Below are 18,257 nucleotides of genomic sequence, written 5' to 3' on the forward strand. Positions count from 1 at the left end.
CATTTTATTGCATTTATGAGTTTCATTTTCCTTTAGGCTTAATTGCGATTTGGTCCTCGAGTATCACAATTGTGTGAATTTGGCCATTCTATTTTAAAATGAACTATTTTAAATTCTCTTGTTTGTTTGACATTGCGCTTTTGATCCTTCTGTCACTTCTACATCAAATAATGCTTATGTGTCATTAGGGAGACTCAAATCATTTGTTTTAAAACAAAGGGGTTAAATTTATACAATCACGATGCTATAAGGACCGAAAGTGCAATTGAGTCTTTCCTTTATCACTCAAAATTCGGACATTTTATTTGGGATGTGTAAGAAAATTTAATAATAACAAAAGCATGAAAAAAAAGTATTATAATAAAGGTTGGATGGAAAATAGAGAAATGAAACTAGCCGTTGGGAGCGTGGGTGTTGAGTGTGATTGAGTGCTTAGGAGGCTCTCTTGTTCTCCTCTGCTTTGGTCAATTCTAGTTCATTCTGTGTATAATTTCATTCATCCTTCTCCTGAAGAAGAAGAAGAAGAAGAAGAAGAAGAAGAAGAAGAAGAAAAGTAATGATGTTCACCGAAGGACTCGACGAAACCGCAATCCAATGGATCAATCAGGTTTCTTCCTCTCCTCTCTACTTTCATTTTTGGAATCAAATTCAATTCTGCCTTTCTTTTTCCATATATAAATGCACTTTATCTATCTTGGAATCTCTCTCATGTTTTGTTTCTTTTTCCATTCTGGGCATAACATTATTACTATTAGGGATCCAAATTGCCACTTGAAGAACCTCCGATAAGGTCTCCTCTTACTGTAAAAGACACCACCGACCGTTTTCCAAGATCTCCTCTTCTCAGCACCGCCAACAGTCTCAATTCCCCGGTGTTGCCTCCTCTGAAGTTCCATTCTGCTTTGTTGACACCTCGCAACCTCGCTTTTGGCTTCAATGGGGAACAAGAGGTGGACGACGACTCTGATCAAGAAACTGTGGACATGGATACCAATTTCACTGATGATGATGATGATGATGAAGTGGTGTCACATTCTGCTTCCAACCTTGATTACTTGGATGAGGACCAATTGTTTGGATGTAAACAACCACAACAAAACCCTAAACCTTCAGGGCGTAATAATGGGATTCTCAGAAAAGGTTTGGTCAATGAAAATCTGTCTGTGCAAGTTCCAAACACTGTGAGGAGGTTTACAGATGGAGGTGATTTGGGTTTCAAGAAAAAGATAATGACTCCAGGTGGTGGTGGTGGTGGTGGTGGAGGAATTCAGCTTCAAAAGCATGTTCACCTTCACAATCAGAATCTCAATTGCCTTGATGATCCTGCTGAATTGGCTACTCCAAGTGCCCCTCCAGCTCCTATTACTGATGCTGATTTCTCACTTGAGAATGAACCGGATCACCATGGAATTGGATCTTCTGTGGATTGTGATGGGAGAAGAAGTGAGAGTTCAGTTGAACAAACACCTAGTGCTGTTGCAAAAGACCCTGATATTGTTCAAAGGTATTGCTATTGCTGCTAGTTTGTGTTGTTTTCCATTGGAACTGTCATTCCTTAATCCTAACCACTTTCAGTGTGCTTTTGATTTGAAACTTTGCAGACAGGACACTACTTTTACACAAGACATGGAAAGGCAGCCTCCTCACTTACAATGTTACAACACCAGGTGTTGTTTTGACTTTCTATTCAGCAATTATCAGATGCATGTTAACCTTAACATCATGAATTTTGGTAAAACATAGTATAATGACATATTAAGTTGCCACTCTTGTGAGTTTGAGATTTGAATGACATATTACCTTTGATAATATCTGCTTACTGTTGTTTACAATATCTTTTTTGAAATCCACATTTATATGCTCTTCCTTGTATGGCATGACATGTTATCTCAGCCGTTGCAATAGTCAATATGCCTGGCAAACCCTTATCACTTATGATGCCTGCATACGTTTATGCCTACAATCATGGGCGAAAGGCTGTACTGAGGCACCAGAGTTTCTGAAAGATGAGTGCCTTGCTCTTCGAGCTGCATTTGGGTGGGTTTCATTTTGTTTTAAATAAACACTTTTTTCTCTTTGACTTCCTTTATTGTCCTCAATCATCTCTCTTATTTGTATAGATTGCACGAGTTCTTGTTGCAACCTCGAGGTGTGAAGCCACCTGAAGGCATTAGTACAAGGCCTTCCGAACAAACGATTCCCCTGAAGATGAACAAGGCTGTAGGGAAAATAAGAGTAGAAGGTAACATAACTTCACCACTCAAGTGCTAGGATTGTAAATTATGATAATGTTCAAACATTGGACCCTCTACAGATATCTAATTTGAGGCGCCATATGAAAATTGCAGTGAGGAAACTTCGCATTATACCAAGACGAAAACTTAAGAGCGCAAACTCACAGCAAGGAGGATCAATATACATGCAAGCTGGGATGGATTATGTCCGGCAGGTCTCATCAATTGTAAAAAGCGGTATAAATTCTATGAAGTCATCATCAATCTCATCGGCATCAGAAGGTTAGTGCATGTGACACAAGGTTTCTGCAACTCTTCTTTTAACTTTATCATTTAAAAATATTTTGACCTTGATATGGGATGTGGATACAAGTGAAACTGTTAGAGATTATTAGGGTTGAGGAATGTCAAACTTTACCCTCTACCTATTATATTGATCTTTTAAATTGTTTTTTATATATACTTCAATCCTGTTACTGCATAATGAATGAGTTATATGTATCTGTTTTATTCTTGTAGAGCCATTATATTGTTTGCTCCAACTCAAGAGTGCAACAGAAGAAAATGAATCAGAGTCATGTTCTGCAATTTTTTTACGCCCTGGAAGTGGAGATTACCATGATTTGTAAGTTTCATATTGTGCTTTTATCATTTTACGTTTTAGTGCTTCGAATTGACCTTCTGTTAGAAAACAGTAAAACGTTGCAGTCAGTGAAGGTTTTTCTAATGCATCTTAGCAGGATATAGAATCATAACAATTGATGAAGAAACTTTGTGGGATGAACAAATATTAACAGTTGAAAATCATACATTACTCATTAAGTTCTGATGTTCTACCAGAATACACCCTAGTGTATGTCTTTCTATGCATTCATTACATGGTAGTTTCAGAACACTGTACATTCATTTCCTTGGTATACAACTAAGATATCATGTTATCATGAAAAAAGGATGTTTCTTCACTTTGTAGCAATACAAGAAATGTTGTCATGAACAAGAGGATCTTATACTGTCCTGTGATTTCAGTTTTCCACTGAGCCAAGGGGATGCTTTACTTGTAGAAGTCCAAGATTCTAAGAAGACAGTCCACGGTGAAGCCAGGATTCCAATTTCATCCCTGAGCGATAATCCTGTGAGTTCTTCCCTGCCATGTTGTCCATGGATATTATTCTTTCCCTTAGACTATCCACATTCTCCTAATGAATTAACTTGAATATGCAGAGTGATAGAATCCGGTGGTGGCCAATATATCATGATGAACATGAATGTGTTGGCAAGATCCAGCTCTCCATTGGAAGTACTATGACAAGTGATGAGAACAATCAGATAAAGGTTCCATCTATACCAAAACTAACTTTAGTTCAATATATCTTGTTTTAATGAATAAAACTTTTCAGTTTGTTGATGTAAGAAGTTCATCTTTCTTATTGACAAGTGTACAGAGAAACATTTTATCAAGCATAACTCATAGTAGATGGAAATGTATCAGGAAAATTGTTCCTTAAGAACTGTTTCTTAGATTAATTATTGAGAGAATCATACATATCCATCTATTATCAGGTTATGAATGTATATTTGTTTTAAAAGAGAAATTGGATTTGTTTTTTTATTTTATCATAATGTGTTAACAGTTTTATTGGAGTTTCAACCAGTAATCACCAATATGGTCATTTCAAGCTATTCAGTTCTGAAAATAGACTGCTTTTACATTTTCTGCAGAGTGCGCCTGTCGTGGAAACACAAGCGTATGATTTATTGCTAGAGGGTGCCATGCGTGCAGAATGTTTCCACTCCCGAAACTTGAGGCTAAGTGGGCCATGGAAATGGTTGTTAGATGCATTTGCAGACTACTATGGAGTTTCCAGTTCATATGCTAAATTGAGGTACTTAAATGTCATTTTTGGGGACCAAAAATCATGACAAAAAGAATCACTTTTCTATATTGTCTACATGGCACAAATATGAATATTTTTTTTTTCTCCAAATCTTCACCTAACTGTGGTCTTCTTCTTGTAGATATTTATTACATGTGATGAATGTGGCAACTCCAACCAAGGACTGCCTAGAGCTTGTGAGAGAGTTGCTTGAACCCCTAATAAAGGCCAGAAATGAAAGGAGTCTGACCAGACAGGAGGTAAGCTTTGTATTGCTTCTTTGTAATCATATAATCATATATAATTTGCTTTACTTAATCTTATGTCATTCCCGCATGTCATCGTTATAATATGTTAAGACTTTAGAGTTTAGACAACCGTAGTACTTCTATTCACCAAGAGTTAAGAACATCACAAAAACGAAACAAGATAGGAGTGAAAAACTTGAGCTGAAGTTCTGTGAATGTGCTGTTTGTTGTCTTTAGCTTTTACCTTGAAATTTATAATTTTTCATATTTGACGTGGCCTCTAACTATTTAGACTGTAATTTTCATCACCTATTAATGGAAGGTGAAGGTAGCTAACGATTCCTTATTTCTTTGTTCTTGCAGAGAAGTATACTTTCAGATTGTGAAACTCAAATTGAACGTCTTCTTGCAACTGTTTTTGAGAATTACAAATCGCTAGATGAAAACTCACCAACAGGTTTAACTGATCATTTTGGTCCAGCATCAGACTTGGCAGCACCAGCTCTCGATCCTGCTGTACAAGTCTACAATAGTCTTCATGATATATTATCTCTTGATGCTCAAACTATTCTACGAAACTACCTGCAGGTAATTTCACATAGTCATTGTTACTAATAAATGCTCAATGTAACTTCAATGCTTCAAGCATATATGCTTGAATCAAATTTAGGGATACTTACAAAGAGTGGTTTTTCCTTGAAATTGTAGAATTCAGTCCCACCTTCTCATGGCCTGTGAGGTTGAAAATATAAACATAACGATTAAAGTTGCAGTTCATACAAAATCAACATTACATTTCCTTTTCTGCAATCTGAATGAAATGGTTAATATTGAGTGTTGACAGACTGCAGCAAGAAAAAGGTGTAGAAAACACATGATGGAGACTGATGAATTTGTGTCAAGCACCTCTGAAGGTTACCTGCTGGATCACACTACCATCTCAACAGCATACCTGAAGATGAGAAACCTTTGTGTTACTATAAGAAGTGAAATTATGGCAGACATAAAGATACACAGCCAGCACACGATCCACGGCCAGCATATCTTCCCCAGGTATTTGGGGACAATAACTCTCTTTTGCTAGTTGACAATACAGTTAAACAATGCTTCTCAGTTCTCACACATATTGTTGCTTTCTTGGCTATGTATATACACATCCCTGACCAAGAAAGCAAATGTCGAGCACGATATCTTTGTCAATTTCCCTTTTTCCACAGTAGGAGATGCTGTTTTTCTTTTATTAAATCTCAAAATTTTCAAAGTTTCACTTGGTAGCATTATCCCTATTTTTCTTTATTTTGTTTGGCTTCAATTTTTTATTTTGATTACATGATAGATTTTCTGAGATCTATTATTCAATTTTCAGTTCAATTGACTTGACAAACATCACAGCAGCCGTTTACAGCACGGAGCTGTGTAAAAGGCTTAGAGCTTTCCTTGCTACATGGCCACCTTCGAGTCCGCAGGCACATGTAAATGAGCTTCTAGTTGCTACTGCAGACTTTGAACGGGATCTTGAATCATGGAGTATAAGGTTTGTCCAAGAAACTTCTCCCTTTGCACTTCAAAATAGAATTGCTAAAATCTTTAGATTCCCCAAATACAATCATTTCTAACGCACAATACTCTTCATGTTTCAGTCCTGTGCAGGGAGGTGTAGACTCCAGAAATTTGTTCCACAACTACATCTTGGTTTGGATACAGGATATGCAACTTAGTTTGCTGGATTCATGTAAAGCAGAAAAGGTAGTTGTTATTTTAGTTAAGTACTAAGTCTCTAAATGAAATGACCCTCCTTAATACAAACAATTTGATGGTATAGGTGCCATGGGCTGGAGTAATCACAAACCATTCAACATCACCATTTGCCGAGGAAATGTATGAGAAAATCAAAGACAATCTTATCCAGTATGAAGTAGTAATCAATAGATGGCCTCAATACTCACTTTATCTGGAAAATGTAAGTTCTAAAGTAGTGTTTGTTTTAACGTTATCTCCTCTTTTTCGCGTCATTCGGAGGCAAAAAAAAAACAACGGAGCTGATGTGTTGGATTGGATTGGATAAACGCCAGTTAACGTTATTTCCTCTGCATATAAGATCTCTCTTTTTTACAATTTAACCTCCATTTTTCAAAACATGTGGTAATATTTTGACTTTGCTTTGGATAAACGCCAGTTCACGTTATTTCCTCTTCATATAAGATCTCTTTTTTCTACAATTTAATCTCCATTTTTCAAAACATGTGGTAATACTTTGACTTTGATTTTGATTCCCTTCTTCTTTCTTGGAAGGCTGTTGCAAATATTGAAAGGGCAATCGTGAAATCCCTTGAGAAACAATACAGTGATATCTTGACTCCTTTGAAAGATAGCATACCAAAGAGACTTCACATGCAAGTTCAAAAGCTAGCAAGAAGACAAACAGCTACTGTTCAATTGGTTCCTAATCAAGTAAGTTCACTCAGCATGCCTATTATTTTCTCTAGGTCGTAAAATCCAACTCAGTTCAAGACTTCAAGTACACTAAATTTTATGGTCACTCTCATGTACACTTAGGGATCACAGAAAACATGTTTCTACCTATAATGTGTTTATATTTTGAAATATTTCTCACAATATTTTGTCTTTCCACCCAGTTGGGAATATTCTTGAACACCATGAAGAGGATTCTTGAAGTCCTACATTGTAGAGTGGAAGACATTCTAAATTCATGGGCATCCTATCTACCTGTCATGGGTGATAAGAAGACATTGTTTGGGGAGCAAATGAATGGAATAACCGTGCTCTTGAGAACCAAATACAAAACTTACTTGCAAGCAATCATAGGGAATCTTGTCAACAATGTAAGATCATCTACATTCAGACCTCAGTTTTCTATGTCATCTTAAAGCATAAAACATCGGTTGCTATGAGGTCTTTGTTTGGAATTCTCAATAACTTGTATTTAACATGATTAAGAGTTTTAAATTATTCAGATACAAGCTAATAGGAGCACAAGGCTGAAAAAGATCCTTGAGGAAACAACTGCAGCAGATGGGGAGGTTGAAGTCCGTGAACGGATGCAGTTGCTGAATTCACAACTCATTGACTTCATATCCAACCTGCATGAAGTCTTCACCAGCCAAATTTTTACAGCTATATGTCGTGGATTGTGGGACAGAATGGGACAGGTGACCAACTAAAAGGTTATGTGTTGACATGGTTGGCTCATTTTTTTTCTCTCTGATCTAATTTATTTTAATTTATTGTCACAGATTATTTTAAAATTTCTGGAAGGAAGGAAAGAAAACAGGATATGGTACAATGGGTCTTGTTATGCACTTGGGGTAAGTCAATGTTATTATTAGCTCAAAGCAATTTATGTTTTACACTTGTAGCATTGTTTATGTTCATGGTGAAATGCTCTTGAATCAATTCTGGTTAGAAGCTACAAGTCTTAGTGCGTGTTTGGGGTGAGTGTTGTAAGAATTGATTTTGGATATAATTATTTTGGTAAAAGTGAAGTTATTTATGTTTGAATATAGGAAAGTTGATTTTCATAGAGTAATGTTGTGAAACTCAGTTATGAAATATCACAATTGGCTATGTCCACCCTAGAAGCTACTCTCTCTAACTTCTTTGGAAATTACTCTAAATCAATTGTCAAACATTTATATAACCAATCTCTTTTAGTGATTCTGGTTAATGAGAATTGATCCTAAGATTCACAAACATGAAACTAAGCACACACTTAGAGCATGTTTGAAAATCTTTCTCAAGGATTCTAAATGCAGGATCAATTATGAAGAGAAACTCTCGTGACTAGCTTCTGTATGTTAGAATTGATTCCGTGGGAAGAAAAGTTGATCTAAGCATGCTATTAGTAGTTTTTGAGTAAACATGACTTGGATTTCATGCAATAAATGGTGAAGTCACACATGCTGTTACTAGTAACTGAAATAGTTGAGTGTGTTTCACTCTGCAGATATTGGATGATACATTTGCTTCCCAGATGCAAAGATTAAGAGGGAATGCATTGCAAGAGAAGGATATTGAACCCCCTCGCTCTGTGATCGAAGCCCGATCTATTCTTTGTAAAGACACAACAAACACAGCTGATCCATCTACTTACTTCTACATATAGTTAGCTTTTGAAATGCTCATTTGTTGTACATTGTCATCATAAAAACGTGGTACCAATTTTTTGGGTAAATGATTTTTCATTTCATTCTTTTGGCACATAAATGTAATGATATCTTAGTCAAAGGTTGAATAATGAGATAAGGGAGTTGCTAAACAATTAAAGAGGCATTTTTTTCATTTTTCTTAAATACAATTTATATTAGGTTGATAGTTTTCTCTTTTTTTTTTTAAAGTCATCGTATTCGAAAAAAAAGATATGGCTAAATATTTTATTTAATTAGCTTATAAGCTTATGTGAACAAAATTTAGTTGCTTATTTGGCTAAATATTTTATTTAACTAGCTTATATGTGATTTTAGTTCATTAGCTTTTTTAACGATCGAGCATAATGAAAATGGAGGTGGAGACGTCTAGGCTTTCTCTCTCTGATTGGGGAGGTGTTTGTAAGGCCCGAGTTTTTAAGTTTATGCTAAGTGAATAAACTTCTTATTCACGATTATGGTTGATGTAATGTGAAGGGAAACCTGAACGAAAGTTTATTAAATGAAATATATTTATGAAGGAGAAAGTTCAGGAAAAGTTCAAGGATTGCATTATGATCGATAAAAGTTATAGCACGAACGTTTTACGCTTAAACCTAGGTCAGAAACCCTAGTATATAGCTAATTTTCACTTTTAGGCACGATGGCAGTTAATTCCAAAAATCTTCAGAGAAATGTTAGAACTTCTCTTTTTCCATATATCACAATCGTTTCGAGGCGAAACTCTAGGATCTACGAACGTCCGATTCCAATCATCGGAAGTTTGCCGAAACCGAATCCCTGGTATTTCAAAACCCTAGAATTTCTCGACAATGAAGACTTTATCTATTCAGAGCTTCAAATGAATATTCTACACGCGTACACCCATTTCTCTTGATGATTTCAATCTTTCTTCCGAAGGAAGTTTTCTATTCCGACATTCGATGCAAAAAGCAACTTATCGGGTAAAATAGTTTTATACCGACTATGCATTAGTTGCCAAAAATACAAGGAGACCTCTTTATAGTTTTGGAATTCTTTCGCCAAAACATATCTATTAATTCACGGAGAATGACGCCGGAAAAATCAGATTCGCGAAACTTTCATTTTCCCGCGAATTGCCAACCTCTATATATAGCCAAGAAAGGAAGAAAAACACAAATTTTCCACCATTTTCCCCACCCAAACCCGCGGCCAAGAAGAAGAAGAAGGAGGAAGAGATTTTGTTCAATCCTTGCTTGATCGTCGATCAATCAGTTGCTGCTTCAAGGTTTCGAGGTATAGTCGCTAATCCTTACCTCCGATCGCTTTTTCCATAGCTTTTCTGTAGAGTTTTCTGAGCGGATAGTTTATGGGTTTTTGCAAAACTATCCTGAATCTTTCATTTCTGATTCTAAACCTCTTCTATATGTGCCCAAGATCACTTCTGCCGGATTAGATTTTCCGTTATGTCGCCGGAATTCCGCCGGAATCAATTTGAACCTAAAATACCCATTTTTGGAGTTTTTGGTGTAAAGCTTCAACCTTTAGGCTGAAAACTATCGCCTTAGCTTAGTGCTAGTAGGATTAGTTGTCATAAACGTCGTTGGTGACGTCCCTGCAAAACTTTATTTTTGGGATTTCAGTTTTGAAAATCCTAAGTTAAAAGTCATGACCAAAATACCCCTGCGACAGTTTTTGATCCGATAATTTTTCCGAGTTCAGAATACCCTTAGTTACGGCTTATGAAAGCATAGGAACCAAGTTTGATCGAAGAAAAATCGAGCCCCATAATTACACAAAGTGGCCGAGCCCTATTAGGGGGGAGGAGGAAAATTTCCTTTTCCGAAAACTTGTCTTTCGCGCTAGTTTATCGTACCTTAGGGTATAGATTACTTCGAGTAACCTTAGTAAGTATCGATAGCTTAGATTCCGATAGATTCTGATAGTATTCTGTGATTCTATTGTAAAGGTGCTTTTGAGGATTTCCCCGAGGACCAACACTTTGAGAGCGAGGAAGCACTAGTTGATCATTCTGGAGAACTTTCAGGTGAGGGCTTCTCACTGAATCTCTAGTTAATGCTTAGGGTCGATGTTTCGACATTGTTTACTGTTTATGCACTGGAATTGTGTGTGATTGGAAAATGTTTTCTGAGGCTTCGGCTGACAATGTAGATGATTCATCTACTGAATGTTTTTGAGATTGTCTTACATGCTATGTGCTATGTGGGTAATCTAGGATGTGTGGTGCATGCTTTATATGCTAAGTGCTAAGTGTTTATGATGCGATTTATTGATATATGACATGTTGTTGATTGTGATGATTTAAATATGCTCTGTACTGGAATCTGAGATTCTGAATGGTGAGAATAGCGGGCAGGTCATGCCGATTTTATTTTGAGAGTTTTGAGAAAGTTTGATAGGACGAACGAGGTTCGGGCCTTAATTTTGTTTAGTGGATCGAGACATCCTCTGGAAGCGACTTGGGATTGGGAGATCCTGAAAATGTATAAGACTTGCGATAAGACAAAATGGAATCTATTTTATAAAGAAAATTCATAAGACCTTAAATAACCTCAAAATCTTTAAGTAATGATAACAACCTCGAAGGAAGGCATTGGAAGTCAAATCATAGTTTTGGAAAAACGAGGAGTGTCGTCGGATCCAAGTGTTGAGTTTGTTGTTGTGCTGTTGGAGCAGCGTTTGTTGTTGTGCTGTTGGAGCAGCGTTTATTGTTGTGCTGTTGGAGCAGCGTTTGTTCTTGTGCTGTTGGAGCAGCGTTTGTTGTGGTGCTGTTGGAGCAGCTATGTGTCGTTATGAAGTGTGTCTTTTGGTCGCAGAATCGACTTTACCTTAGGGTAAGCTTTTAGAGACTTTAACTTCCCTAGAACACGTGGCGACGTGTCGAGTGAGGACGGAGACGTTGTTTGACTAATCATTTTGCATACATGCAACATTAATGAGGTATTAACACAGGACGTACTCTGGACCTCGTCGGTTTCCAAAATGGTCATAAGACCCGGAATGCCGTGAAAGAGCGTTTGTAGACGTCTCTTGTAGCAGACCGAAATGGCAGACCTACGGGTAGGGGTGGGAATAGGCCAGGCCGCCGAAAGGGGCCTATGGCCTGGCCTGTTTAAGGCCTGGCCTGGCCCGGCCTATTTAATAAAAAAGGCTAGGTTCAAGCTTTTTAAGAAGCCTATTTAATTAAATAGATCAGGCTTGGGCTTATAAAAAAGCCTTCTAGGCCTATCAGGCCGGCCTGTTTAATATATTAACTCATATAATATAATATTTATTTATTAAAGTATATATCACCTTCCAACTTCCAGTATCCAAGTCCAACGCTTCACCTGATTTATTTCAGCCGTTTTCTTTCTTGAATCATGAGACTTGAGTAACCCTTGACCTTCTATTTGCTTTCAAATTCTTATTAATTGTGAATATAGTTGCCTTTCTAATTCTGACTCTTTCTCTTAGACTCTCACTCTCTCCATTCTCCATCTCCATCTCCATGAGCCGGCCCTAATTTCTCTGCATCGCCCCTTTAGTGGTAATGACAATTGCAAGTTAGAGATTACACTTTTCACAATTTCCTGGGACAGTTCATTGCATATTGTATAACTTGAACTTTTTACTTATGTAACAATTTATTTTCTGTCATATTTTATCAATGAACTCGATTAGATGAATATTGTGTTCTATTCTAGGTACAGAAATAATCAATAATTTTTAAAACAAAAATCCTCATTGTTCTATTTTTGTTACAGATTCACAAATGTCTACTCCACTTGAGAGCAATCCTATTGTTGTTGAGGTGAACGAGCATGTCCAACCAGAGGCAAGTCAACAGCAAGATAACGCACAAGATGGTGAACAAGTCCAAGATCAGGTCGGTGAAGAATTGGTAACCAAGAAAAAGAGGAAGAAAACATCTCCAGTTTGGGCAGATTTTGATGAAATTGAAATTACCGGGGGTGCAAAGAAAGCAGTTTGCAGATATTGCAAAGAGAAATTGTCTACAGGTGGGAAAGGAGCCAGTACTAGCCATCTGAGAAGACATTCGGAAATTTGCTTACAAAGGAGAGTGCATTTGGCTAGTGAAAAGAAGCAAAGTACCATACCATTTCAGCCTTGTAACTCAGGTAACCCGTTTCTGAATTCTGGTGCTAGATACAATAATGAAAAGATGAGGGAAATCATTGCTTCTGCTATTATGGTTCATGAAATGTCGTTTAGTGTGGTTGAGAATGATGTTTGGATGTGGGCTTTCCAGTATGCAAATTCAGATTTTCAAAAGGTAACTCGTAAAACCATAAGAAATGATTGTTTAGCTTTATATGAGATGGAGAAGAGAAACTTGAAGGCATTGCTGAAAAGTGTGAATAAGATTAGTTTGACAACAGATATGTGGAAGTCAAGCCACCAAGTAGCTGAATATATGGTGGTTACAGGTCACTTCATTGATGTCGGGTGGAAGCTTCAGAAGAGAGTTTTGAGTTTTGTGAAAGTGCCAGCTCCTAGGCGTGGGGTTGATGTGGCTGACGCCATTTTCAAGTGTTTAAAAGTTTGGGGGATTGAGAATAAAATTTTTTCCATATCTGTTGATAATGCAGCTTACAATGATAAATGCTTAAAAAATCTCAAGGAGAACTTATCAGGCAATAAGTTATTTCTTGATGGTGCTTTGTTTCATGTTAGGTGCTGTGCTCACATATTAAATTTGTTGGTGCAAGATGGCTTAAGCAAAATCAAGAGTGTCATTGTCAATATTCGTGAAAGTGTGAAATATATCAACTACAATGATGCAAGGTTAAAGGCCTTTTGTGATGTGGTTGAACAGAAATGCTTGAAGGAAAGGAAGCTTGTTATTGATTGTCCAACAAGATGGAATTCAACATTTCAGATGTTGTCTACTTCTTTGAAATTCAAGACCGCCTTTGCTGCATACAAGGAAAGAGAGCCGCATTATGTTTATTCACCTTCACTTGAAGATTGGAGCAAAGTTGAGAAGATTTGCAAACTTCTAGAAGTGTTTGATCTAGCTACTCATGTAATCTCAGGTAGTGAGTATCCAACTGCTAATTTATATCTTGCTGAAGTTTGGAGAGTTAAACAAGTAATTGACAATGCGTCTGAGGATGAAGATGACTTCATGAGAGAAATGGCAGCCCCAATGAAAGAAAAATTTGACAAATACTGGGGTGAGTGCAATTTGCTTATGGCTATTGCGAGTGTTTTAGATCCTAGGTGTAAATTTCACATTGTTGATATATGCTTTCCATTGATATATAAACCTGAAAATGTTGCCATGGAGAATATAAGTAAGGTTAGAACTTCATTGGAAAAGTTATATGATGAGTATGTGTCTATGAGTATTGAGGAGTCATCCTTTGTGGCTGCGAATTCAAATGATGGTGGTAACAATGTAACATCCTCAACTGAATCTGGATCTTCATTTGTCACTGGATTTGACCAAATTATGAATCTTGTGCGTGAAAAGGAAGCGGTTCCCCCAATGAAGTCAGAACTACAAGCTTATTTTGATGAAGGTGTTTATGTTCCCGATGGTAATAATAACTCATTTTGTGCATTGGAATGGTGGAGGAACAACAGCTTAAAGTATAAGGTCTTATCCAAGATGGCCGCTGATATACTGGCTATACCTATCTCCACAGTGGCATCCGAGTCTACATTTAGTGCTGGAGGGCGAGTAATTGATGAATTTCGTTCTAGATTGAATGAAAAATCTATTGAAGCACTCATCTGTGGAGGGGATTGGCTGCGTCATAAGTATAATTTGATGAAGAAGCCAAAGGTATCTACTTTTTATAAGTTTTTTATTATCTCTATAATAATGATTTTGAAAATATTTTCAGACTAAGTGACATTATTTTCTTATTTTGAAGGTGGGTGAAGTGAATGAGGAGATCAACTTGAAGATCTAATGTCATTTTAAGTGTTTTTCCATATCTGTAAGTTTTTTTATCTCTATAATAATTATTTTATATTTTTCAGTCTAGTGACATTATTCTCTTATTTTCAAGGTGTTTTTTGCTGGGACTGTTTATGAAGGACACAAGAAGATGATCTGGTGTTTTTTGATGAGATTTTGGAGGTGCTTTTATCATGAGCTGCTGATTTCTTAAGGAGCATACTGGCAGATTTTTTAAATACTGATATGATGCTTTTTGTTGAGATATTGTCTAATGTTATTTGTGTAGTTGTCTAGTTGAGACTTTTTTTCCTTGAGTACTGTTTATGAATCTAGTATGTTATGGAAGATTTTTGGAGGTTATTTTCCAGATTTATTAAATAGCAAAGTAATGAGTTGCTTAGTACTCAAATCTGATTTTTTGTTGAGATCTTTTCTTATTATTAGTGCATATTATCGTACTCAGATCTTCTAAGAACTCTTGAAGAATTTTTGAATTACCCAGGTCCTATGACATTTTGATTGTTGGTAACAATGCATATGATATCATTTTATGTAGTCAGATCCTTGAAGAGTTGTAAGCATTTGTTATAGTGCACTTTGGCAGCTTTAGAATAATTGAAGTTATTCTTTGGACAACATATTGTATCTTAGACAAATACAGGAATTTTTTCTTTTGTTTTTATCAATATTGTTGCTTAAAAAATTATAGGCCGGCCTATTTACATGTAGGCTTGTTGGCCTATTTAAAGATTATTATAAAATAGGCTTTTAAATAGGCTACCAGGCCAGGCCAGGCTTTTAAAAAGGCCAGGCCAGGCAAAAAAAAAAGCCTCTGATAGATAAAAGGCCAGGCTTAGGCCTAAAATTTTTTAAGTAGGCCAGGCCTATTTACGTAAAGCCTGGCCTGGCCTGGCCTATTCCCACCCCTACCTACGGGTTTACTGCTGATCTGACTACCCCTGTTGGAGTAAGAGGCACGCGGGCCGAATTGGCTCCACCGTGGCTGGTGTTAGGGCTGATCCGTTTGATGTCCATCCCTTTCCGGAATGCATGTGGTTGACTGGGTTAACCTGCATACATATCATGCAACATGCATACTAATTTAGTTGTTGAGTGTGATTGGTAATTGTTAAACCTATTTGGAACATGCTATCTGCTATTATTGTGTTTATGTTATTGTGGAACATGCAACCCTAGGAATGACATCTTTAGCTATAAGCCTAAGTGGCTATCTATTATTTGTACCTATTGGGTTTATTATCTACATAGTTCTGTAGAGTTGACCCTCGCGTATTCTGTGTGTGCTTTGGCGGACAACGCCTTTTGTCAGATGAATATTGCGGACTGGTTCACCATGGTCCACCCTTCGGGGGGGATTAGGTACGAGATGATAGATCAGGACGACCCCGGGTCGTGGGTGGTTGACCCCGCGAGCCACCGAGCGACGTATTCGGGGCGCATCATGGAGGACCACGTGGACAGTGGAGGACTCTTGAGGTCAGGAGTGTTGAGGCGATGCTCTATCAGCTTCAACTTGCCACCGGGCGTTCACTGCGGACCAGGATTCGGAGGAGCACCGCCGCCACCGTCATCTTCAGAGGAGGAGGATCCCTCAGAGGAGATTCCAGTGGGAGTGCCTTCGGCAGGGTCTAGTGCACCCTCTGTTGCGATCATTGATGATCAGGGTTCGGGCCCTAAGCCCGTGAGTCCAGCATCGGAGCGCACTGCGGTTGCGAGGGGAGGACGGATAGGGCTGGTAGACTTGGTCGTTCTGGATTCTGATTCAGACGACGATCATGCTAGCACATAGTTTTGAGTGTTGGTATGAGCTCCTCGAGTTAGGATTAGTGTAGGAGTAGAGTTTTAGCTCTGACAGTCTTGCTTCATTTGTTACTTAGGGGACAGGGTAGATCCGCCTATAGCTTTTTGTGTGGTTTCCTTACGGGAATCACAGAGAGTTGGTTGGACTTAGGAGGTCTTATTTTCAGGCCATTGGGTCAGCTGATTCTCAGTTTTGAGGGATGGTGTTGCGGGCACTTCACCCTTTTCATTTGGTTTGTATATATTGCCTACGGGCGTTGCACTTTTCTTTCCGTCACTGGAGGTTACTCGTGACGAGGTTGTTACTTACAGCGGGGGCTGTTTATATATTGTATATTAGTTCTATTGCTTTTCGCTTTTGAGTTTTATTTAATTCAGTCTTGTCTTAGTTATTATCGAAAAAAAAAATATTTCACGTTTTTCCGCATTAAGTTTACTTTTGGTTACTAAAGTGACGCCACCGAAATCGGGGTGTTACAGTGTTCATGGCTGCAAAAAACAAACGACGAATAAAGAAGAGCAACGCAAAAGCATGTCATCAAGGGATAAGTTAAAGGGAGGGGCCTCGGCTACACCACCAAAGTAATGCGAACACATATTCAAACAAGGAAAGATGAAGGTAGAGTTTGTGAGTGGTAAATATCTACTACCTAAAATGTTGGTATACAAATCTGTGATAATTGAGATGTGTGCCCCCATGGAAGGAGGCCCTAGTGGTGTGTCGGCATGAAAGAAGTTGGGGTTCAGGACTATGAAATCAAAATTGGCAAACATGTAGAAGTTTTATGGAGATTTTGGACATTGATATGACTTTTTTATGGCGAAGTTTGACACTGAGGAAGATTCAAATAAAGAGTTCAAAATAACCTAGCAAATGTTGAGATCATCTTCACCTATCCCATCTCCCTAAGGCGAGTAATTGGCCTATCTTTGATGTCCACATATAGCTTGATCTCTAGGACTTTGCGTGAACATCCATCAAACTATCACCACCCTTACCACCCTTGTTACCGCCACAAATGGCCACATAAATTTCTCTTTTCATAATTTCATTACAAAGCCGCCAACCCTTCCACCTTAGTTGTTTCAACCTTTTTTTTTTGAATGAAAGTTCGCCTTTTCTCATTAATCAGACAAAGCAGCATCTACAAAGAGGGCCTGCTCTATTTCAGGAGGTGGAACATCCCACCACAACTTGGTATTATAAGAGCAGGCCAAAGAAGCAAGAGTATGAGCAGGTACATTTGCATTACGGGATACATGATTGAAGGAAATAGAGGTAAATAGACTAGCTAGATAGATACAATCCTACATAAGGTTTTGGATAGTCCAGAGGCTTGAATTGGTTCTCATTGCTTTGACCACAGAGATAGAGTCCAATTTAAAGATCACACTATCTAAACTCACTTCCAAGGCTGTGTGTAGGCTCCAGCGAAGAGCCATAGCTTCAGCAATAAGGGGATCCAAGCGTTGAGCTTCTAGGCAGGTTCCAGCGAGCATTATGATTCCTCTGTGGTCCCTTGCTACAAAACCGAGCCCTGTAGAGTGTGGTCCCGACCACCCAGCATCTACATTAATTTTAATTCTCCCTTGGCTTGGTGCACTCCATTGTTGTGGCCTTTTCTCTTGTACGCATGGAGCATGGTGTTCTTGAGCTTCTTTCCACTCCGCCAGCAGGTTCTGGGCTTTTTCCATTGCTGTAGCTGGGTGAACTTGGACATTGTTGAACAAGCTTTCGTTTCTTGCTTTCCATATAGCCCAGGTCCCGTGGAACACTTGTGCAACTATCTCATCTTCTTGATTGGCACAAAAGCTTTGGAGCCACTCAAGGAAGCTAGTTTGTACCAAATCCATACGAAGGCCCAAGGAATGGTGGAACCATGCTGCCCTTGCCCAGGAACATTGGAGAAATAAGTGGTCTTGTGTTTCTACCACATCTTGACTGCACAGTGCACACTGTTCCTGAATCTGAATTCCTCTTCTGGCAAGATTGGCACGACAAGGAGTAAGGTTGTTAATAA

The 18,257-nt window shown here is 38.1% G+C and overlaps 2 protein-coding genes across 2 annotated transcripts; both read left to right on the plus strand.

The window, feature by feature from the left end:
* The first annotated feature begins 412 nt into the window (after positions 1-412).
* Positions 413-8,632, plus strand: LOC130732865 (uncharacterized). Its single transcript, XM_057584866.1, has 21 exons — positions 413-607; positions 756-1,504; positions 1,602-1,667; positions 1,894-2,037; positions 2,121-2,242; positions 2,349-2,516; positions 2,754-2,859; positions 3,261-3,366; positions 3,456-3,566; positions 3,954-4,117; positions 4,251-4,368; positions 4,720-4,944; positions 5,201-5,409; positions 5,723-5,890; positions 5,997-6,102; positions 6,179-6,316; positions 6,649-6,807; positions 6,993-7,199; positions 7,332-7,526; positions 7,611-7,682; positions 8,321-8,632. The coding sequence occupies exons 1-21, from the start codon at positions 557-559 to the stop codon at positions 8,477-8,479; spliced, it is 3,543 nt and encodes a 1,180-aa protein (XP_057440849.1). The 5' UTR covers positions 413-556; the 3' UTR covers positions 8,480-8,632.
* A 3,623-nt stretch (positions 8,633-12,255) lies between these two features.
* Positions 12,256-14,425, plus strand: LOC130732100 (zinc finger BED domain-containing protein RICESLEEPER 2-like). The gene is made up of 2 exons (XM_057584217.1): positions 12,256-14,295; positions 14,387-14,425. The coding sequence occupies exons 1-2, from the start codon at positions 12,256-12,258 to the stop codon at positions 14,423-14,425; spliced, it is 2,079 nt and encodes a 692-aa protein (XP_057440200.1).
* The last annotated feature ends 3,832 nt before the right edge of the window (positions 14,426-18,257 follow it).

The sequence above is a fragment of the Lotus japonicus genome, chromosome 1 (assembly GCF_012489685.1).
Source record: "Lotus japonicus ecotype B-129 chromosome 1, LjGifu_v1.2".
Taxonomy (NCBI): Eukaryota; Viridiplantae; Streptophyta; class Magnoliopsida; order Fabales; family Fabaceae; genus Lotus; species Lotus japonicus.

What these genes read in the sequence shown, in the direction of transcription:
- LOC130732865 (XM_057584866.1), top strand. Translation starts at nt 557, where the DNA reads ATGATGTTCACCGAAGGACTCGACGAAACCGCAATCCAATGGATCAAT. An exon ending in GACCCTGATATTGTTCAAAG is followed by an intron (nt 1,505 to 1,601) that starts GTATTGCTATTG and finishes GAAACTTTGCAG; the next exon opens with ACAGGACACTACTTTTACAC. An exon ending in TTCTACGAAACTACCTGCAG is followed by an intron (nt 4,945 to 5,200) that starts GTAATTTCACAT and finishes GAGTGTTGACAG; the next exon opens with ACTGCAGCAAGAAAAAGGTG.
- LOC130732100 (XM_057584217.1), top strand. Translation starts at nt 12,256, where the DNA reads ATGTCTACTCCACTTGAGAGCAATCCTATTGTTGTTGAGGTGAACGAG. An exon ending in ATTTGATGAAGAAGCCAAAG is followed by an intron (nt 14,296 to 14,386) that starts GTATCTACTTTT and finishes CTTATTTTGAAG; the next exon opens with GTGGGTGAAGTGAATGAGGA.